The 14749-nt window shown below is 38.7% G+C and overlaps 3 protein-coding genes across 4 annotated transcripts; 2 read left to right on the top strand and 1 right to left on the bottom strand.

Annotated features, from left to right (window-relative positions):
* The first annotated feature begins 146 nt into the window (after positions 1–146).
* Positions 147–3183, top strand: LOC137746318 (la protein 1-like). The gene is made up of 10 exons (XM_068486403.1): positions 147–288; positions 400–478; positions 609–758; positions 884–1026; positions 1278–1426; positions 1697–1795; positions 1877–2264; positions 2431–2578; positions 2697–2778; positions 2882–3183. The coding sequence occupies exons 1-10, from the start codon at positions 238–240 to the stop codon at positions 2970–2972; spliced, it is 1380 nt and encodes a 459-aa protein (XP_068342504.1). The 5' UTR covers positions 147–237; the 3' UTR covers positions 2973–3183.
* A 1234-nt stretch (positions 3184–4417) lies between these two features.
* Positions 4418–10246, top strand: LOC137741920 (transcription factor MYB3R-1-like). Of its 2 annotated transcripts, none has more exons than XM_068481627.1 (12): positions 4418–4559; positions 5079–5289; positions 5714–5768; positions 6040–6097; positions 6318–6412; positions 6548–6651; positions 6761–6889; positions 7043–8816; positions 8953–9272; positions 9406–9520; positions 9614–9850; positions 9959–10246. In XM_068481627.1, exons 2-12 carry the CDS (start codon positions 5213–5215, stop codon positions 10088–10090), a joined length of 3096 nt encoding a protein of 1031 aa, XP_068337728.1. In that variant the 5' UTR covers positions 4418–4559; positions 5079–5212; the 3' UTR covers positions 10091–10246. The 2 variants fall into 2 exon arrangements, with proteins under 2 accessions (XP_068337728.1, XP_068337723.1); XM_068481622.1 differs by having other exon boundaries at positions 7043–8843.
* Positions 10247–11169: 923 nt separating this feature from the next.
* Positions 11170–14614, bottom strand: LOC137734276 (aspartate aminotransferase, cytoplasmic-like). The gene is made up of 12 exons (XM_068473572.1): positions 14319–14614; positions 13908–13979; positions 13609–13670; positions 13435–13518; positions 13247–13346; positions 13038–13158; positions 12676–12839; positions 12431–12568; positions 12160–12281; positions 11918–12012; positions 11650–11770; positions 11170–11484 (listed from the first exon to the last, which is right to left on the bottom strand). The coding sequence occupies exons 1-12, from the start codon at positions 14535–14537 to the stop codon at positions 11400–11402; spliced, it is 1383 nt and encodes a 460-aa protein (XP_068329673.1). The 5' UTR covers positions 14538–14614; the 3' UTR covers positions 11170–11399.
* Between the last annotated feature and the right edge of the window lie 135 nt (positions 14615–14749).

The raw sequence follows: 14749 nt of genomic DNA, 5'->3' as shown, positions 1-14749 counted from the left end.
AATCTGTACGACAAACAAGCCATAACTGAACCCGGCCCACTACTAAAAACTACCAAAACCGAAAAGCGAACTGAAAAAGCCCGAACAACGTTAGAAATATCCCCCTCCAAAACCCTAGAACCTCTCTCTCCCCTCTCTCTCTCTCTCTCTCTCTCGCTCAACCTTTCCTCTCATCGCTCTCGCTGTTCGTAAACGCAGTCTCACTCTCTCTCTCTCTCTCTCTCTCTCCCCACAACAATGGCGACGCCTTCTTTGGACGAAGAAACCTCGAAGAAAGTGCTGCGCCAGGTTCGATATTCAAACGCTCCCAACTTTTGATCATTTTATTCGAATGTATCAAATTTCTGATTAAAATTAATTTCCCCCCTAAAAAGCTCGATTTTATTTATTCTTTTGCAGGTCGAGTTTTACTTCAGCGACAGCAATCTTCCGAGGGACGATTTTCTCAGTAAAATGATTAGCGAAAGCGAAGATGGACGTATCCTTACTATATCAAATTTCTGAGTTTTTCAAGTCTAATTAAATTATTATTATTTTATTTTTTTGTAATTAATTTTGTTAGGGTTTGGATTTCTGCGTTTTGAGTTGGCCTTGACTTTGACCGTTAGTGGTAAGCTTGGCTCTGATATGCTCGTTTACACGGATGAGAAATCATCTCAATTTGGGGGATGTGAAGCCCGATACTGTCCCCGAAGCTAGCGTAAAGGCCGTTGCCGAAACGCTTCGACAATCTGCCACCCTAAAGCTTTCGGAAGACGGTGAGCTCACTGTTCTTAATCTCTAGAATGCAAGTAGAAGACTTTTTTTATTACTAAAATGCTGCTTTTAATTAACAAAATTTGTTTCTGTTCGATGCCTAATAGATCGTATTTATGTGTTTTAGGGACAAAGGTTGGTAGGGCTAATGAAATGCTGAAGCCGGAGGTGGTGATAGAGCAGGTAGACAACAGAACAATAGCTGCTTCGCCATTTGCGTTTGATGTGAAGCTTGAAGATGTCGAAACTTTTTTTAGGCAATTTGCCAAGGTATTGGTTGCTGCACCATCATTAAGTGGCATTTGATTCGCTGTCGCATTCTATCTTTTTCGTATTTGATACATGTTTGGACTTACCCTACATAGGTTGTATAGCTAAGCGTGGTTATAAATTTTAAACCATGTCAGTATTAGTCTGCCGCAAAAAAGTCCATTGTGGAGTGAAATTTCAGTATTTTGTAAAAATATTTGTGCCTTCAATTTAATGTTGCAAGTGTATGAATTTGTTCTCAATTGTTTCAGGTTAACAGTGTGAGGCTGCCTCGTCATGTTGCTGACAAAAAGCTACTATGTGGCACTGCTTTGGTTGAGTTTTCAACTGAGGAAGAAGCCAATAAGATTTTGGAGCAAGCTTTGGAATCCGCAGGTGTTAAGTTAGAATTGAAGCCGAAGTAAGTTTCACTTGTTGCATACCGCTGTCATACAGTGAATTTGTTTTTTGTGATTTTATTTAATGAGTTTATGACAATACTAAAAGGCATTGACCTGTAATTGAAATAAAAAAATCTGGTTCATTAAATTTCTCCCCTGTCAACTTGTTTTTGTTTGATATTAAATGCAGCTTAACAAATAAATCGTTTTTTGTTTTAATTCTGTAATTTTTGTTCTTGCAAGTCCTTGTTTGTATATCTGCAGGTTCTAATAGAGATTGTGTGATTTAGGAAGGATTTTGATACCGATAGAGAAAGAGAGGTAAAGGAATATGAGGCTCGACCTGTTACAAGTACAAAGGGAAAGAATAACACAAAAGCAGAGGCTGAGTAAGTGGATACACTATTTGGTTTCCAGCTTCTTTCTCTTTTTGGTGTTTAACCTGATTAACTTCTCTTATGATGTTACAGCTACCCCAAGGGTTTAATTGTTGCATTCACGTTAAAGAGCTTGTCTGGTAAAGGTCCTGCAGTGGTTAGTAGTACACCTGACAATGCCAATGATAGTACAAATGGTAGTACCGAAGAAACAGAAAAGAAAGTGTCAGAAGATGTTAACGGGGCCAATGAAGATGTAGAAGTTTCTGGAGAGGAAGTTAAGGATAAGGCAAATTCTGATGAGAAGAATAGTTTGGATGAAGTGAAGGAAGCTGGAGATGGGGAAAAGCCTTCTGAAGGTTCCGTTCCAAAGGGTGGAGAGAAGGAAGAAAGATTGAATGCTGCTGCATACAAAGACAACATGGATGTTGTTTTGCGTGAGGATTTGAAGGCTGTCTTTGAAAAGTTTGGCACCGTAAAGGTATCACTATTATTCTCTTACTTTTTTGCTTGAATTTCTCTTTGCCGTGCGTCATTAATTCGGTACTCTTTAAGAATTTGTAGGTAGATTTTTTGCATTCATCATGGTTGAGTGTATTGTGGTTAATTTGTTTTGACATTTTCACACTCGTTTCTGTCATGTAAAGTACATTGATTTCAAGATCGGAGAAGAATCAGGATACATTCGGTTTGAAGAACCTGAAGCAGCTCAGAAAGCACGTGCGGCTGCAGTCTTGACTGAGCAAGGAGGCCTGGCTGTGAAGAATTTCATCGCTACTTTGGAACCAGTCAGCGGTAGGCAGCAACTGTCATCTTTATTTCATTTGTAGTTTTTCATCCCGGAGCCTGATGTGTCACGATTAAGAGATTTCTCCTCTTGTATTGAATGCTGTTTTATATGCTATTCTTTCAGGTGAGGCTGAAAAGGAGTACTGGAACCTCTTCCGTGGCAACCAAGAAAAGTTCCGCGATAGTAAGAACCACCGCGGAGGAAGGTTAGTGTAGTTCTTTGCATGCCCATCGCCCAATCGCTGTTGTGGTTTTCACCGGATTTGATCTGCAATTCCCATATCTTATTTTTCGATTTATGTCTACCAGGGGAGGCAAGCACCATAGGGGTGGGTGGAAAGGCCGCTCAAGAGACAATGATAATTCCGGGGGTCGCCCGAATAAAGTCCGCAGATTTTGATCGACACGAGAGCCATCCCCTCGATCCTATTTCGGATAAATTTTGTGCAATACCTCATAGAGATTAATATTAGCACAATTGCTTTTCGATATAGCCCCGTCTCTATTAGCTATAAAAAGCAAGGTATTTTTTTTTTTGCATTGTTTCGAACATTAAAATAGTTCTGGTACTTGTCCGTGTGACTCGAATTATATAATTCAAAGGTTGTTTTCCTAATTTTTTGTCTTATTTCTATTTACCTATGTTTGAAGATTTCGCTAGTTTTATTGAAGCGTTTAAATTCTCGGAACACCATGAAAGTTGGCACTTCGAACGCTTTTTTAGGTTCACTTGCATTTTCACTATAGATTGATATTAAAAATATTTGCACAACAAACATTTTTAATCATTTTAAAAGTATTTTGAAACGAATTATTGAAATTTTTGAAATTTTCGTTTTTTGTAATCTAGTTTGGTAGGTGATGGCTTTTGAAAATGATCATTTAATAATGTAACAGGAGTCTCTGAGTATTTGAATTAATGAAACGGACATCGGCAATATCCATTTCATCCTAATAAAGATATTTGACCAAACTAATCACTCCTGGTTTAAAATCTCCCTATTTTCTCCTCCTAATTAACCTTTTTTAAAGTCATAAGCATTATTTTTTCTCCATAACCACCCCTCTATGCATATGTACATTGTTGTTTGAGTTGTTGCCGACGCTCTAAAAATAATATTGTGTACTCTAAATTTCAAAAATGTTGCTCTCATCACTCTTTATATCCAACTTTGTGTTTTCAGCTCACAAAAGTATTAAGTTTATTATTATTTATTGAAATTTAACATTTGATATGATTTTTATTTAGAAAAACTAATGAAAATGGCTTCAAAACTTTGAGTTTTAACAAAAATAACAAAAACGTGTTGTAAATAAATAGTATCAGAATTGACTTTTTAGATTAAAAATGTGATTTTTCGTTAAAATGAACAGTACCGGAAATGTTTGGTTAAAATTATTTATTTATTTATTTATAAAATATAAAATAAATAAAAAAACTCAAAAGTGCCAGGATTGGTCAACGGATGGACAATAGTTAGTGGATTGAGTTAATGCTGTTACTTTTTAGAAAACGGCACCATCATTAGATTCATTACGAAATCGTTTCGTTTGTACTGAAATTAAAATCTCAAAATCGTAATATTGGCCCAAAAAGAAAAAGGAAAAATAAAAGTAAAAGGCAGGAGAAAATTTATTTGTCCAGTTGAAATTTAAAAAAAATTAGGTGGTAAGGCAGGTCTTGGTGGGGCCGGGATCAATTCATACGTGGCAAAATATCCACCGTTGGTTATTTCAAACCTGCTCGACTTTTAACTCCAGGTTTGAAACTCCCACTGTCCGCCCCTTTATTTTTGAATAGAGCTCCGGACCGTTTCACTCTCTCAATCCTCTCTTTCTCTCTCTACTCCGCACTGTGTGTGAGCAGATCTCTTTTCAAATTTTCCATTTCTTCGCTTTCAATCTTCAAATGTGCTCTTTTGCGATCGCGTCGTGGACTTTCTCTCTCCGTGGAATCTCTGCTCTTCGCTCTTCCAAGCTCAGTTCGGTCAGTGATTTAGGGTTTTCACTTGATTGAATTTGAATTTTCTTTTTTGTATTGATCCCAATTGTTTTTATTGAATCGATTTAATTGAAGCTTTTTCTGGCGCGGATTTTAAGTTCTCTGCGAGTTGGGTTTATTTGAATTTGAATTCTTGGATAATTTATTCGTGTCTGAGGGCTTAATCTGCTGGTTTTTGATCCAGTTCTCATTGATTTTCAGTTAAACTTGAGTTTGATACAATCAGTTTACAATTTTACTCAATCCCATTCTTCAGTTTGAAACCGACGACTGGCTGTTGAAGTTGTGGCGGATACAATTTGTTGAATTTTGTTTTTTTGTGTGCCAACTTTGATTTTATATTTGAATTACTAAGCTTTGGCTGAATCAAATCACAATTGAGCTTAGATTATCAATTCTTAATTAGTAGTTTATTAGTTCTCCATATGGCGATTTCATTTCTTGATGAGTTTCTACCATCGATTTTTGAGCTTAATGTCTCTTAACTTTCTTGTGTTTGTGCAGTTTGTGGGTCTTCTGTGCAACCAGTTCGGCCCCACCATTGCTTAGGGTGATTATCATGATTTGGAGTCCAAATACTAGAGAGAATCGTCGAGTAGGAATCGGGGTATGCAGCTTGACTTGTGTGTTGTTTAACTATGGAAGGTGAAAGAACAAATTCTACTCCTGCAGAAGGGCTCGGTGACAGCATTCAGAAAGTTCGAGCTCTCCATGGGTAATTCTGTTTGAAGACTATTCATTGTTTTGTTGATGTCATTTCCAGTTGCCCATGGTCCTTTGACAATTTGCTTCATTAAAATTGTTTTACTTCATGATTATTCCTGTCAACCTACTCGATCGTTTTCAGTGAAATTAAAGAAGGATAATGCACTACAAGGATGTGATCCGTGTTTTGTAAAAACTGTTAAACTAAAGTGCATATGTTCATTGGTCATTAAGACATTGTCTCAGCAATTACAAGAGTGTCGTGTGTGAGTGCATGTGTGCATTGTTAAATTGTCGATCTTCTATGTAATAGGACTCTCTATCTCTTGTTTTTTTTTTTTTTTTTTTTTGGTTTAGTATGGTAAAATTCTCCTCGACAGGGAATTAGTTATACGACTCAGTTTTTTTCTGATATGTAAGCAACTCTTTTGTAGGAGGACTAGTGGGCCTACAAGGCGTTCTACGAAAGGACAATGGACACCTGAAGAGGTAAATTTTCTTTTAAAATAACATGCTGTCAAAAAGATGCATAAGTTTATGGCTTGGTGCGTATTAACACCTTGGCAGTCGGAATTTTACAGTGCGAATTTTTAAATTGCTTTAGCTGCTTTATTTGATACATCATTGATATTTAAATCTCAAATTACTGTGTTTTTGTTTAATACATTCTCCTAGCTACATGCATATTTGTCATTCATTCATTATCCCTCTTTCTTTATGGAATATGCGGCGCACAATAATATATTCTCTGTCCATTCAGGATGAGATCTTGCGGAGGGCTGTTCAGCGTTTTAAAGGAAAGAATTGGAAAAAAATAGGTATTATTGTGTTACTAACGTGTCCATCTCTGTTAGCATGCCATGACACTAAAGATTGTTTTCACTAAAGCAGCCCTGTTCTCTCTCTCTCTCTCTCTCTCTCTCTCTCTCTCTCTCCCCTCATTATTTGAATTGACCAAAGATTTTTATCTCAGTTGATGCTACTTATTATTTATCTATGTTCTGTTCATTTTTTAATTGGAATCTTGGCTATTTGTAGCTGAGTGTTTCAAGGATCGGACTGATGTGCAATGCCTACATAGATGGCAGAAAGTCTTGAATCCCGAACTGGTCAAAGGTCCATGGTCTAAAGAGGTATCGCACTACTTGCATCTTATTCTTGTGTTTGTTCTGTCGCCTCGTTTGTTAAGATTTTTTGTCGGATCAACTCATATTTCACTTTTTTACATGCAATGTTTCCTTACTAGTTGTTTCTGCAAAATTGATTAGGAGGATGAAGTTATTATTGAGTTGGTGAAAAAATATGGTCCAAAAAAGTGGTCCACTATTGCACAGCATTTACCTGGACGTATTGGTAAGCAGTGTCGGGAAAGGTATGATAACAGAATTTCTTGTGGATGATTTCATTGATACAATCCTGTTACTCTTCAATCCTGATCTAGTATTTGTTTCTTTTTCTTACCATGTTGGAACTACTTTTAGGTGGCATAATCATCTTAATCCTGGCATAAACAAAGAGGCATGGACACAGGAAGAGGAGTTGGCTCTGATACGTGCTCATCAAATGTATGGGAACAAATGGGCAGAGCTAACGAAGTTCTTGCCTGGAAGGTATGCCCATACATTATTTAGAGGCAAAGAGTCTCTGTTGTTTCTACGTACATTTAAAAAAAATTGAATGTTTTCCATTGCTACTACTGTATGTCCTTTTACTCTGGTGCACTGGCAACAATTGTGATATATCTATACTTGCATGGTCAACAGGACAGACAATTCTATAAAAAATCACTGGAACAGTTCTGTGAAGAAGAAGTTGGATTCTTACTTGAAATCGGGTTTACTTACACAGTTTCAAGGGATGCCTCATGTTGGAAATCAAAACCAACACATGATGTCATCTTCTTCAAGAATGCAGAGCAGTGGAGATGATAGTGGTGCCAAAGGTGCAGAAGTAGAAGAAATTTCAGAATGCAGTCAAGATTCAACTGTTGCTGGTTGCTATCTCTCAGCGCCTGAAATGGCCAATGTGGTACCACATACTAGAGAGGAGTTTGGGAATAATGATGTTTCCCGTTTAGCGAATGACCCAAGCTGCAGTCCAGCATCTTGTTCAGAACCATACTACCCATCTATGACTATAGGAGATGCCAATTTTTCCATTCCAGAAATACCTCCTGAATTGGTTTGCTCCAAATTCCTGGAACAAAATTTCTCACATGATGCTGGAGCTTCGATGAGTGGGGATTTCCAGTTAAATTTGCATGAGTTACCTAACATTTCTTCACTAGAATGCGACCAGGAATCATCAAGGATGTACACTCATTGTATGAGGTCTAATGAGAGCCATGAAGGGGTGGAGGCTCCATTTCAAACTTCAACTTCCATGGGTAACATGGCCTTCGGTTCAGTTAAATCAGAGCACATGTTGATATCTGACGATGAATGCTGTAGGGCATTATTTTCAATGAATGGTGGGTGTTTTCCCTCTAGAGATTTTACAAATTGCTCAAACATAGTTGATTTGGGTGCTTGCACAGATTCAGTACTTCTCCAACCCACAAACCTCCAAATATCTGAAACTGGCAGAACTTCAGCTTCACAATCATATCATCCCCTGGATTCTGGTGTAATTGGAACCTCTTGCTCTCAAGTAGTTTCTGCTCATGAAAATCCACTGATATATGCTGGAGAACCTACTCATTTATTCAGAGTTCAAGACCAAGAGTTTGTGACAAGTTTAAATGATGGATTTATCTATAATAACGAGTCTGCCAGTTCTCCCTGCAAATCAGATCTGGTTAATGATTCTTTAAAATTAGTCCCTGTAAATACATTTGCTTCGGGATTGGATGCGCAAACTTGTCCTGTGGATGCGAGTTCAAATGAGCAGACAGAACAGCAGGATGCTGGAAAAGAACAGCAGGATGCTGGAGCTCTATGTTATGAGCCTCCTCGCTTTCCAAGCTTGGATATTCCATTTTTTAGTTGTGATCTTATACAATCTTGTAATGACATGCAGCAAGAATATAGTCCCCTTGGCATTCGTCAGCTGATGATGTCTTCTATGAATTGCCTCACTCCCTATAGGTTATGGGATTCACCCTCTCGTGAGGGTAGCCCTGATGCCTTGCTAAAAAGTGCTGCTAAAACTTTTACAGGCACACCATCTATTTTGAAGAAACGACACCGAGATTTGTTGTCTCCATTGTCGCCATTATCAGATAGAAGAATTGATAAAAGGCTTGGGACTGATGTGACCTCCTGCTTGGCCAGAGATTTTTCACGTCTTGATGTTATGTTTGAAGACACTGAGAAGAAAGAAGATTCCCTTTCTCCATCTTCTGATCAGAAAAGAAATTCTGATGCCTCTGGTGAAAATAAAGAGAATAAGGGTACCTGTGAAAACAAAGTAGAAAAAGGGATTGACGGCACTGCAATGTCAGATTATGGAACTGTACAGAGAGATTTTGATGACGGTCAATCACGGGAAAAGGGAAAGCAGTTCCAACAAACTTCTGATGTTGATGCTAAGAGTAAGGTTGATGTCGTCCCAACTACACAAAGTGTGAGTTTCCCTTGCATTTATTTTGCTGGCTTACTGGCCGATCACTTAATGTAGGTGGATTTTATATTGCATTTGTTTGTAGTATAAATTCTCTTATTGCACTTTTCAGGCACAACCTTCTGGAGTACTTGTTGAACGTAACACAAATGATCTGCTACTAAATTCTCCTGATGTAGTTGGATGTAAAGCTGAAAAACCCTTCAGCTCAACTGCTAGAACTCCTAAAGATCAGTTACGTAAAAGCTTTGAAGCCACCAACCCAGGAGTTCCTTCTAAATCGTTTTCTGCAAGACAATGCTCATCTGTTAAAACCCCCACTATATGCGTAAAGAAGCATGGAATTCTCGCAGATAAATGTGTACAGTCTGATTCTACGTCAGCTCCACGAGAGACTGATAGTGCCAGCAATGATGTCAATATTGAAAGCGTGTATGATTTAGTCTGTTGTCAATGTCATTGTTTCCGGCATATTCAGTATTGCCTTATGATTTCTTGTAGTTCTAGAGTACTCTCAATTTATGATCCTGATGAGTTTGTTTGGTGACGGTGTTTGTTTTTCTAGGTTTGGTGGTACTCCTTTTAAGAGAAGTATCGATTCTCCTTCGGCATGGAAATCTCCTTGGTTCATCAACTCCTTTGTCCCCGGCCCTAGAGTTGATACTGAAATTACAATTGAGGTAACCACAGTTCCTGGCAGATGATTATCTTCTCAAATTACATGGTCGTGGGTCTGATATTAACTAAATCCAACGCGATTTTCCTCTCTCCAGGATATAGGGTTTTTCATGAGCCCAGGGGATAGAAGCTACGATGCCATTGGGCTGATGAAACAGATAAGTGAGCAGACTGCTGCTGCCTATGCCAATGCCCAGGAGGTGTTGGGAAATGAAACTCCTGAAAGTTTATTCCGGGAAAGACAGAAAGACCGAGATATTGCGGGCCCTGAGAACAAGCAGGGGTCGCCTGATCAGCCAGGGAGTAGTTCTCTTTCGGCTTCCAATGTTTTGGTATGATCCTTTTTTCTTCGTCTAGCGTTTTCAGTTATGTCATGAAAGGGTTTGTGTTCTTGTCATTGTAACGAAATCAGCTAATCATCTAGGTAATTTTTTTCGTAGGTGGAGTGTCGCACCCTCGACTTTAGCGAATGCGGGACGCCCGGGAAGAAGGGAACAGAAAACGTAAAGTCTTCCTCAAATGCCAAGAGCTTCTCGAGTCCGACTTCTTATTTGTTGAAGGGTTGCAGATAAATAGCTTCCTGTAAGAAGGTTGCCTTACTTCTTGCTTGGGTTATTCCTTCTGTCGGAGTTGTCCTTAGATTTTGTTATCCATATACTATATATATATATCGATGTATGTAGTTCTTTCTCCTTTTTTTTTTTTTTTTTTTTGTGTTTTTCAATTTTTTGCTGCAGCGTCTGGATCCAGTTAATCAATTAATTGAAAAAGAAATTTGTTCATGAGCTATTCCATGTTCTTTTAGAACCGGATCCCGTCCGGACACAAAGGAATTGAGCCTAATGATCAAATGATTTGGACTATTAAAATTTAATCAAACGGTTACAATTATTATAACTTTTAAAGGGACTTTCTGTTTGTAGTCGTTAGATCAAATTTTAATGGCTCGGATCATTTGATCATTTGGTCCGAAGAGGTTCCGGTTCCGTTCTTTTATATTCGTGTTTTTTTGTTACCCTACTTGAGATTTAACTGTTCCCGTTAGGATTACATTCTTCTTACCCAAAAAAAAAAAAAAAAAAAAAAATTCCATTGGTGAAGTTTGAAGACCGTTTGGGAAGGAGAGATTTTTCTGGATGATTAGACACACAGAGTGATACATCACGTGTCACTATATAAATGGTGAGATATATGTATTAAAATTAATAATTTAATAAATAAAATTCTTCATCACTTGTATAAAAATATTTAATGTATTACCTGTGTTCCGATCATAATAAAAAATTTCTTTTTAAAATGCGCTTCTCTAGACAAAATATCTTATGGTGTATCTAGTAGCTTTTATTATAAGCACGTCGTAACTTTCACGAAATTCAAGTACTTTTTTATGAAACATTTGGGGTGTGTTCTTGAGAAAACTTTTCTTTGAGCCAGAAGTTAGAAGTGTTTTTGTTCGTCGGAAAGCGCTTTAGCCTTCCATAAACAACTCTAATTTTTCTAAATATCGAGTTCCTTTTTGGGTAGGCTACCAAGAATCTGGCTTTATAAACAATCTTCATTGTTCAAATCTTAACCGTTTATTTTTCAAATTACTCCGTCGTCCTGGACTATTGAAATCGAAAACATACAAAAATTATGAAACAATGGATCCTCCAAAAAACTTATAGTTTGACATGAAAATTTCTTTTGAATGCATATAAAGTTAAAGATGGGGAAGGTAGAAAACATCACACAAAACCTCCAGATTTTCTTCATTTTATGATACTCGGCCAAAGCTTTAACCTCATCCAATGAGGTAAAATAATTATTACATGCAGAAAGGGAAGAGTCCAATATTGGAGTTGGCTCACAACAAGAAAATGCTGCCTTCCAAACATACGACTATGCAGCGCGAGTAACAGCGGCATGTATTGCCTCGGTAAGATGAGGGACGGTCCTTGAGCTCAGACCCGCCATGCTAATCCTCCTGCAAAAACGAAGAAAGAAAATTAAGTCGATCGCCTCGTTCTGCAAATCCTCGCTCTATCTGCGTCAAGACGCGTTTGGATATACAACCAAATTTCTACCCTCGACGTTCAGAAGATTAGGCTTCGTTTAATAAAAGAACTCATGATTAAAGCTGATTGATTACCCGTCGGATGTCATGTAAATATGGTACTCTTTAGTCATGAAGGCAACTTGCTCGGAGTTCAATCCGGTGAAGGTAAACATTCCGATTTGCTTGATGATGTGGCTCCAGTCACCAGGTGTGCCTGCAGAATATATAACTCAGTGAGGTGATGTAACTATGCAAACTGCTACGGAAATGCATATAAATTATGTTGTCTTTCTTCGCCTTTCCTTTTCCATTCGATGTTGATTAACAAAAAAATTCTATATACCCATAGGGAAATACTCACCCTTAGCACGCAAGGATTCAAAAAGCTGATGCCGCATGCTGATGATACGATCAGCCATGGCCTTCAGCTCAACTGTCCATTCGTTAAACAAGTCCCTGACCACAGAATAAAAAATCGATAAGGCAACTAGAACTCAAAATAGTGAAGGAAAAACAAGATTCAGTTTTGGAATTCAGAAATTAGATGAAGACACATCAAGTCATTGCCATTTAACAGGTATTTGAACAAGATTCAAAGAGTACCTATCCTTGAGAATGGTGGCTACAATGGATGCACCGTGAATGGGTGGGTTCGAGTACATGGGCCTGATCACAAGCTTCAGTTGGCTCTCAACCTTGCTTGCAACATCAGCATTCTTGCAGACCTATGTTCAAGTAGAAATTTCGACAATGAATGCAATCAAGAGACAATTTAAGATGTATGCCAATTATGGAGTTCTTTTTCGTATTAAATTTTTGTGGGATGCATCAAAATAAGGGAAATCGCAACTGAAAGTTATGGAATGAGTCTTACAATGCTTAAGGCTCCAACACGTTCGCCGTACAGACCCATGTTTTTTGCATAACTTTGAGCAATAAGGCACTCTCCACCATCAGCAGCAAACCTACGAACAGACTGTGCATCGCCATCCAAACTTCCACTAGCAAAACCCTATGAAGAAAAGAAAACAATTCACCATGAGAAGTTGGAATAGCATGACGTTAAACAGCAAGAAGAATCTAGTGTGTAGAGGAGTTGGAACTTTATACACGATCTACCTGATAAGCACTGTCGAAGAACGGTAATAATCCTCTTGATCTCACAAGCTGTCTGATCTGCTCCCACTGCTCAAGGGTTGGATCAACACCAGTGGGGTTATGAGCACATGCATGGAGAAGTACAATTGCTCCGGCTGGGGCAGAGCTGAGGTCTTCCAATAGGCCTGTTAAACGAAACGAAAGAAGCATTAAAACAGGACGAAGAATTGACACGTTACAAGGCCTGCAGCCAATTACCCCACGAGGGAAGAACTATTAGTAAATTAAGAAAAAACTATATGGCAGAAGATGAAAAAGTTGGGGCAAAGAAATTCAACTGTGATAGACACAATAAGAAACTATGAACACGTCTAGTTCTAAACCTTGGAAGTTGAGGCCACGAGTTGCTGGATCATAATACCGGTAACTTTTCACAGTCAACCCTGCCAGAGTGAAAACTTTGGTGTGGTTTCCCCATGTCGGCAGGGGTATGTATATTGTGCGCTGCAGTAAAATAGATACGGTTAAGTTCGCTGAACTATAATCTACACAGTAGTAGAAACAAGAGAAGATGCAACATGTAAGCACTTACTTCATGATAATGCCTTGCCAAAAATTCACCTCCAACTCTCAATGAGCCAGTTCCCGATAGACATTGGACGGTAGTAATACGGTTCTCTTGAATAGCAGGGCTGTAGCAAACAACATGATCAATACACCTCCAACCAAAACGTGATAAAGAAAAAAGGATTCGACGAGATATCAATCCATCTTCTATACCTGTCAGCACCAAGAATCAGCTTAGCGCTCAGCTTATTGAAATCTGCCAGTCCAACGATTGGAAGGTATTCCTTAACGCGAGACCTGGGTGTAATGAGGAATCAAATCGTAAGCCAATAATTAACAGCACAAATCAGGCTAACGTGAATAATGTTGGACAATGACACAGCTTACATGTCATTAACGAGCAGCTGTTCTGCTTTTCTCACCACATTAAGAACAAGTGGTTTTCCCTCCTGCCATTCCATGACAACAAAACAAGTTAAGAAATTAACGCATACACAAACGACGATGACATGTCATTCCCCTTTTAATATACAAAAATACGCATAATTTTGACAATGAAACGAACATCAGCTCTGCGTGTGAGCGGAAACCATTCGATTTCCATACATTAGAGAAGATCGATTTCGCTAACAATACATACTACAACTTGATGAATCATGTTAAATTCAGTACATAAAGGGACTCACCTCGGTTCGATAAGCGCCAACACCCAAATTCAACTTCAGAGGGCTTGGATCTTTGTTATACGCAACAGTAACCTGTTCATATAATCAAAAATCGGATATCAATCAATCAATTGACGGAGATTAATACGATAGGTGTTGGGATAAAGATAAACAAGCGCGATCAAACTAGTATATGAATCACGATCAACATCAAAGCTAACATTAAAATACTCTGAAATCGAAAACCGAAAAGGATTTTGGGCCCGAACGATCAAATTACAGTTCAAACATTCAATCCATTACCAAAATTTGAAAACGGTTCAGCTTAATCGCAACCGAAATCAAAACTCCATCACTACAAATTACGCGAAAATCTGAAATCTCATAAACTGATTCAAGCAAAGATCAGACACTTTGAGAGAGAGAGAGTACCCCAAGGATTGGATCCTCGGGAGCGCGAACAACGTGAGCGAAGACGGAATTGGCGTGGGCGGAAGCTGGCGAGGCAGAGATGGAGTTGTTGTGAGCATCCATGGCGGAGGACGATTGATCTTCGGCAGCGAGGTGTCGTACCAGAGCGCTTAGCCTCCGATCACTACTCGTAGAAACTGAAGAACTGTGGGCGTGGGGTGATGTTAACTGTGGGCGCATGTTAGGCAGTTTTATTCGTTCCTGGGCTTAAATTACGCCTTTTTCGAGTTTTGGTGCGCTCGCTGTGTAAAGTGTCTTCGCTGTATGGGCATTATAAAAGGAAAGAAAACGATTTGCTTTCCTTAATTGCATACGTGGCTGACGACGTGGCGCGTCGTGGAGGCCTCTCTCCTCTTCCCTGACGTTTCTGATTAAGATGTGTTATTCACGCA

Source organism: Pyrus communis, chromosome 1 (assembly GCF_963583255.1).
Source record: "Pyrus communis chromosome 1, drPyrComm1.1, whole genome shotgun sequence".
NCBI classification, from domain to species: domain Eukaryota; kingdom Viridiplantae; phylum Streptophyta; class Magnoliopsida; order Rosales; family Rosaceae; genus Pyrus; species Pyrus communis.
Note: the sequence above shows the minus strand (reverse complement) of the source record. Positions and strands in the feature narration are given on the sequence as shown.

Bases quoted from the DNA above. Each gene is read 5' to 3' on its own strand.
- LOC137746318 (XM_068486403.1), top strand. From the start codon at position 238: ATGGCGACGCCTTCTTTGGACGAAGAAACCTCGAAGAAAGTGCTGCGC. The intron at 289-399 runs GTTCGATATTCA...ATTCTTTTGCAG, and splicing joins CGAAGAAAGTGCTGCGCCAG to GTCGAGTTTTACTTCAGCGA. The intron at 1,027-1,277 runs GTATTGGTTGCT...CAATTGTTTCAG, and splicing joins TTTTTAGGCAATTTGCCAAG to GTTAACAGTGTGAGGCTGCC.
- LOC137741920 (XM_068481622.1), top strand. From the start codon at position 5,213: ATGGAAGGTGAAAGAACAAATTCTACTCCTGCAGAAGGGCTCGGTGAC. The intron at 5,769-6,039 runs GTAAATTTTCTT...CTGTCCATTCAG, and splicing joins GACAATGGACACCTGAAGAG to GATGAGATCTTGCGGAGGGC. The intron at 6,652-6,760 runs GTATGATAACAG...AACTACTTTTAG, and splicing joins GGTAAGCAGTGTCGGGAAAG to GTGGCATAATCATCTTAATC.
- LOC137734276 (XM_068473572.1), bottom strand. From the start codon at position 14,537: ATGCGCCCACAGTTAACATCACCCCACGCCCACAGTTCTTCAGTTTCT. The intron at 13,519-13,608 runs GTAAGCTGTGTC...CATTACACCCAG, and splicing joins CAGCTGCTCGTTAATGACAT to GTCTCGCGTTAAGGAATACC. The intron at 12,569-12,675 runs GTAGATCGTGTA...TTTTCTTCATAG, and splicing joins TCTTCGACAGTGCTTATCAG to GGTTTTGCTAGTGGAAGTTT.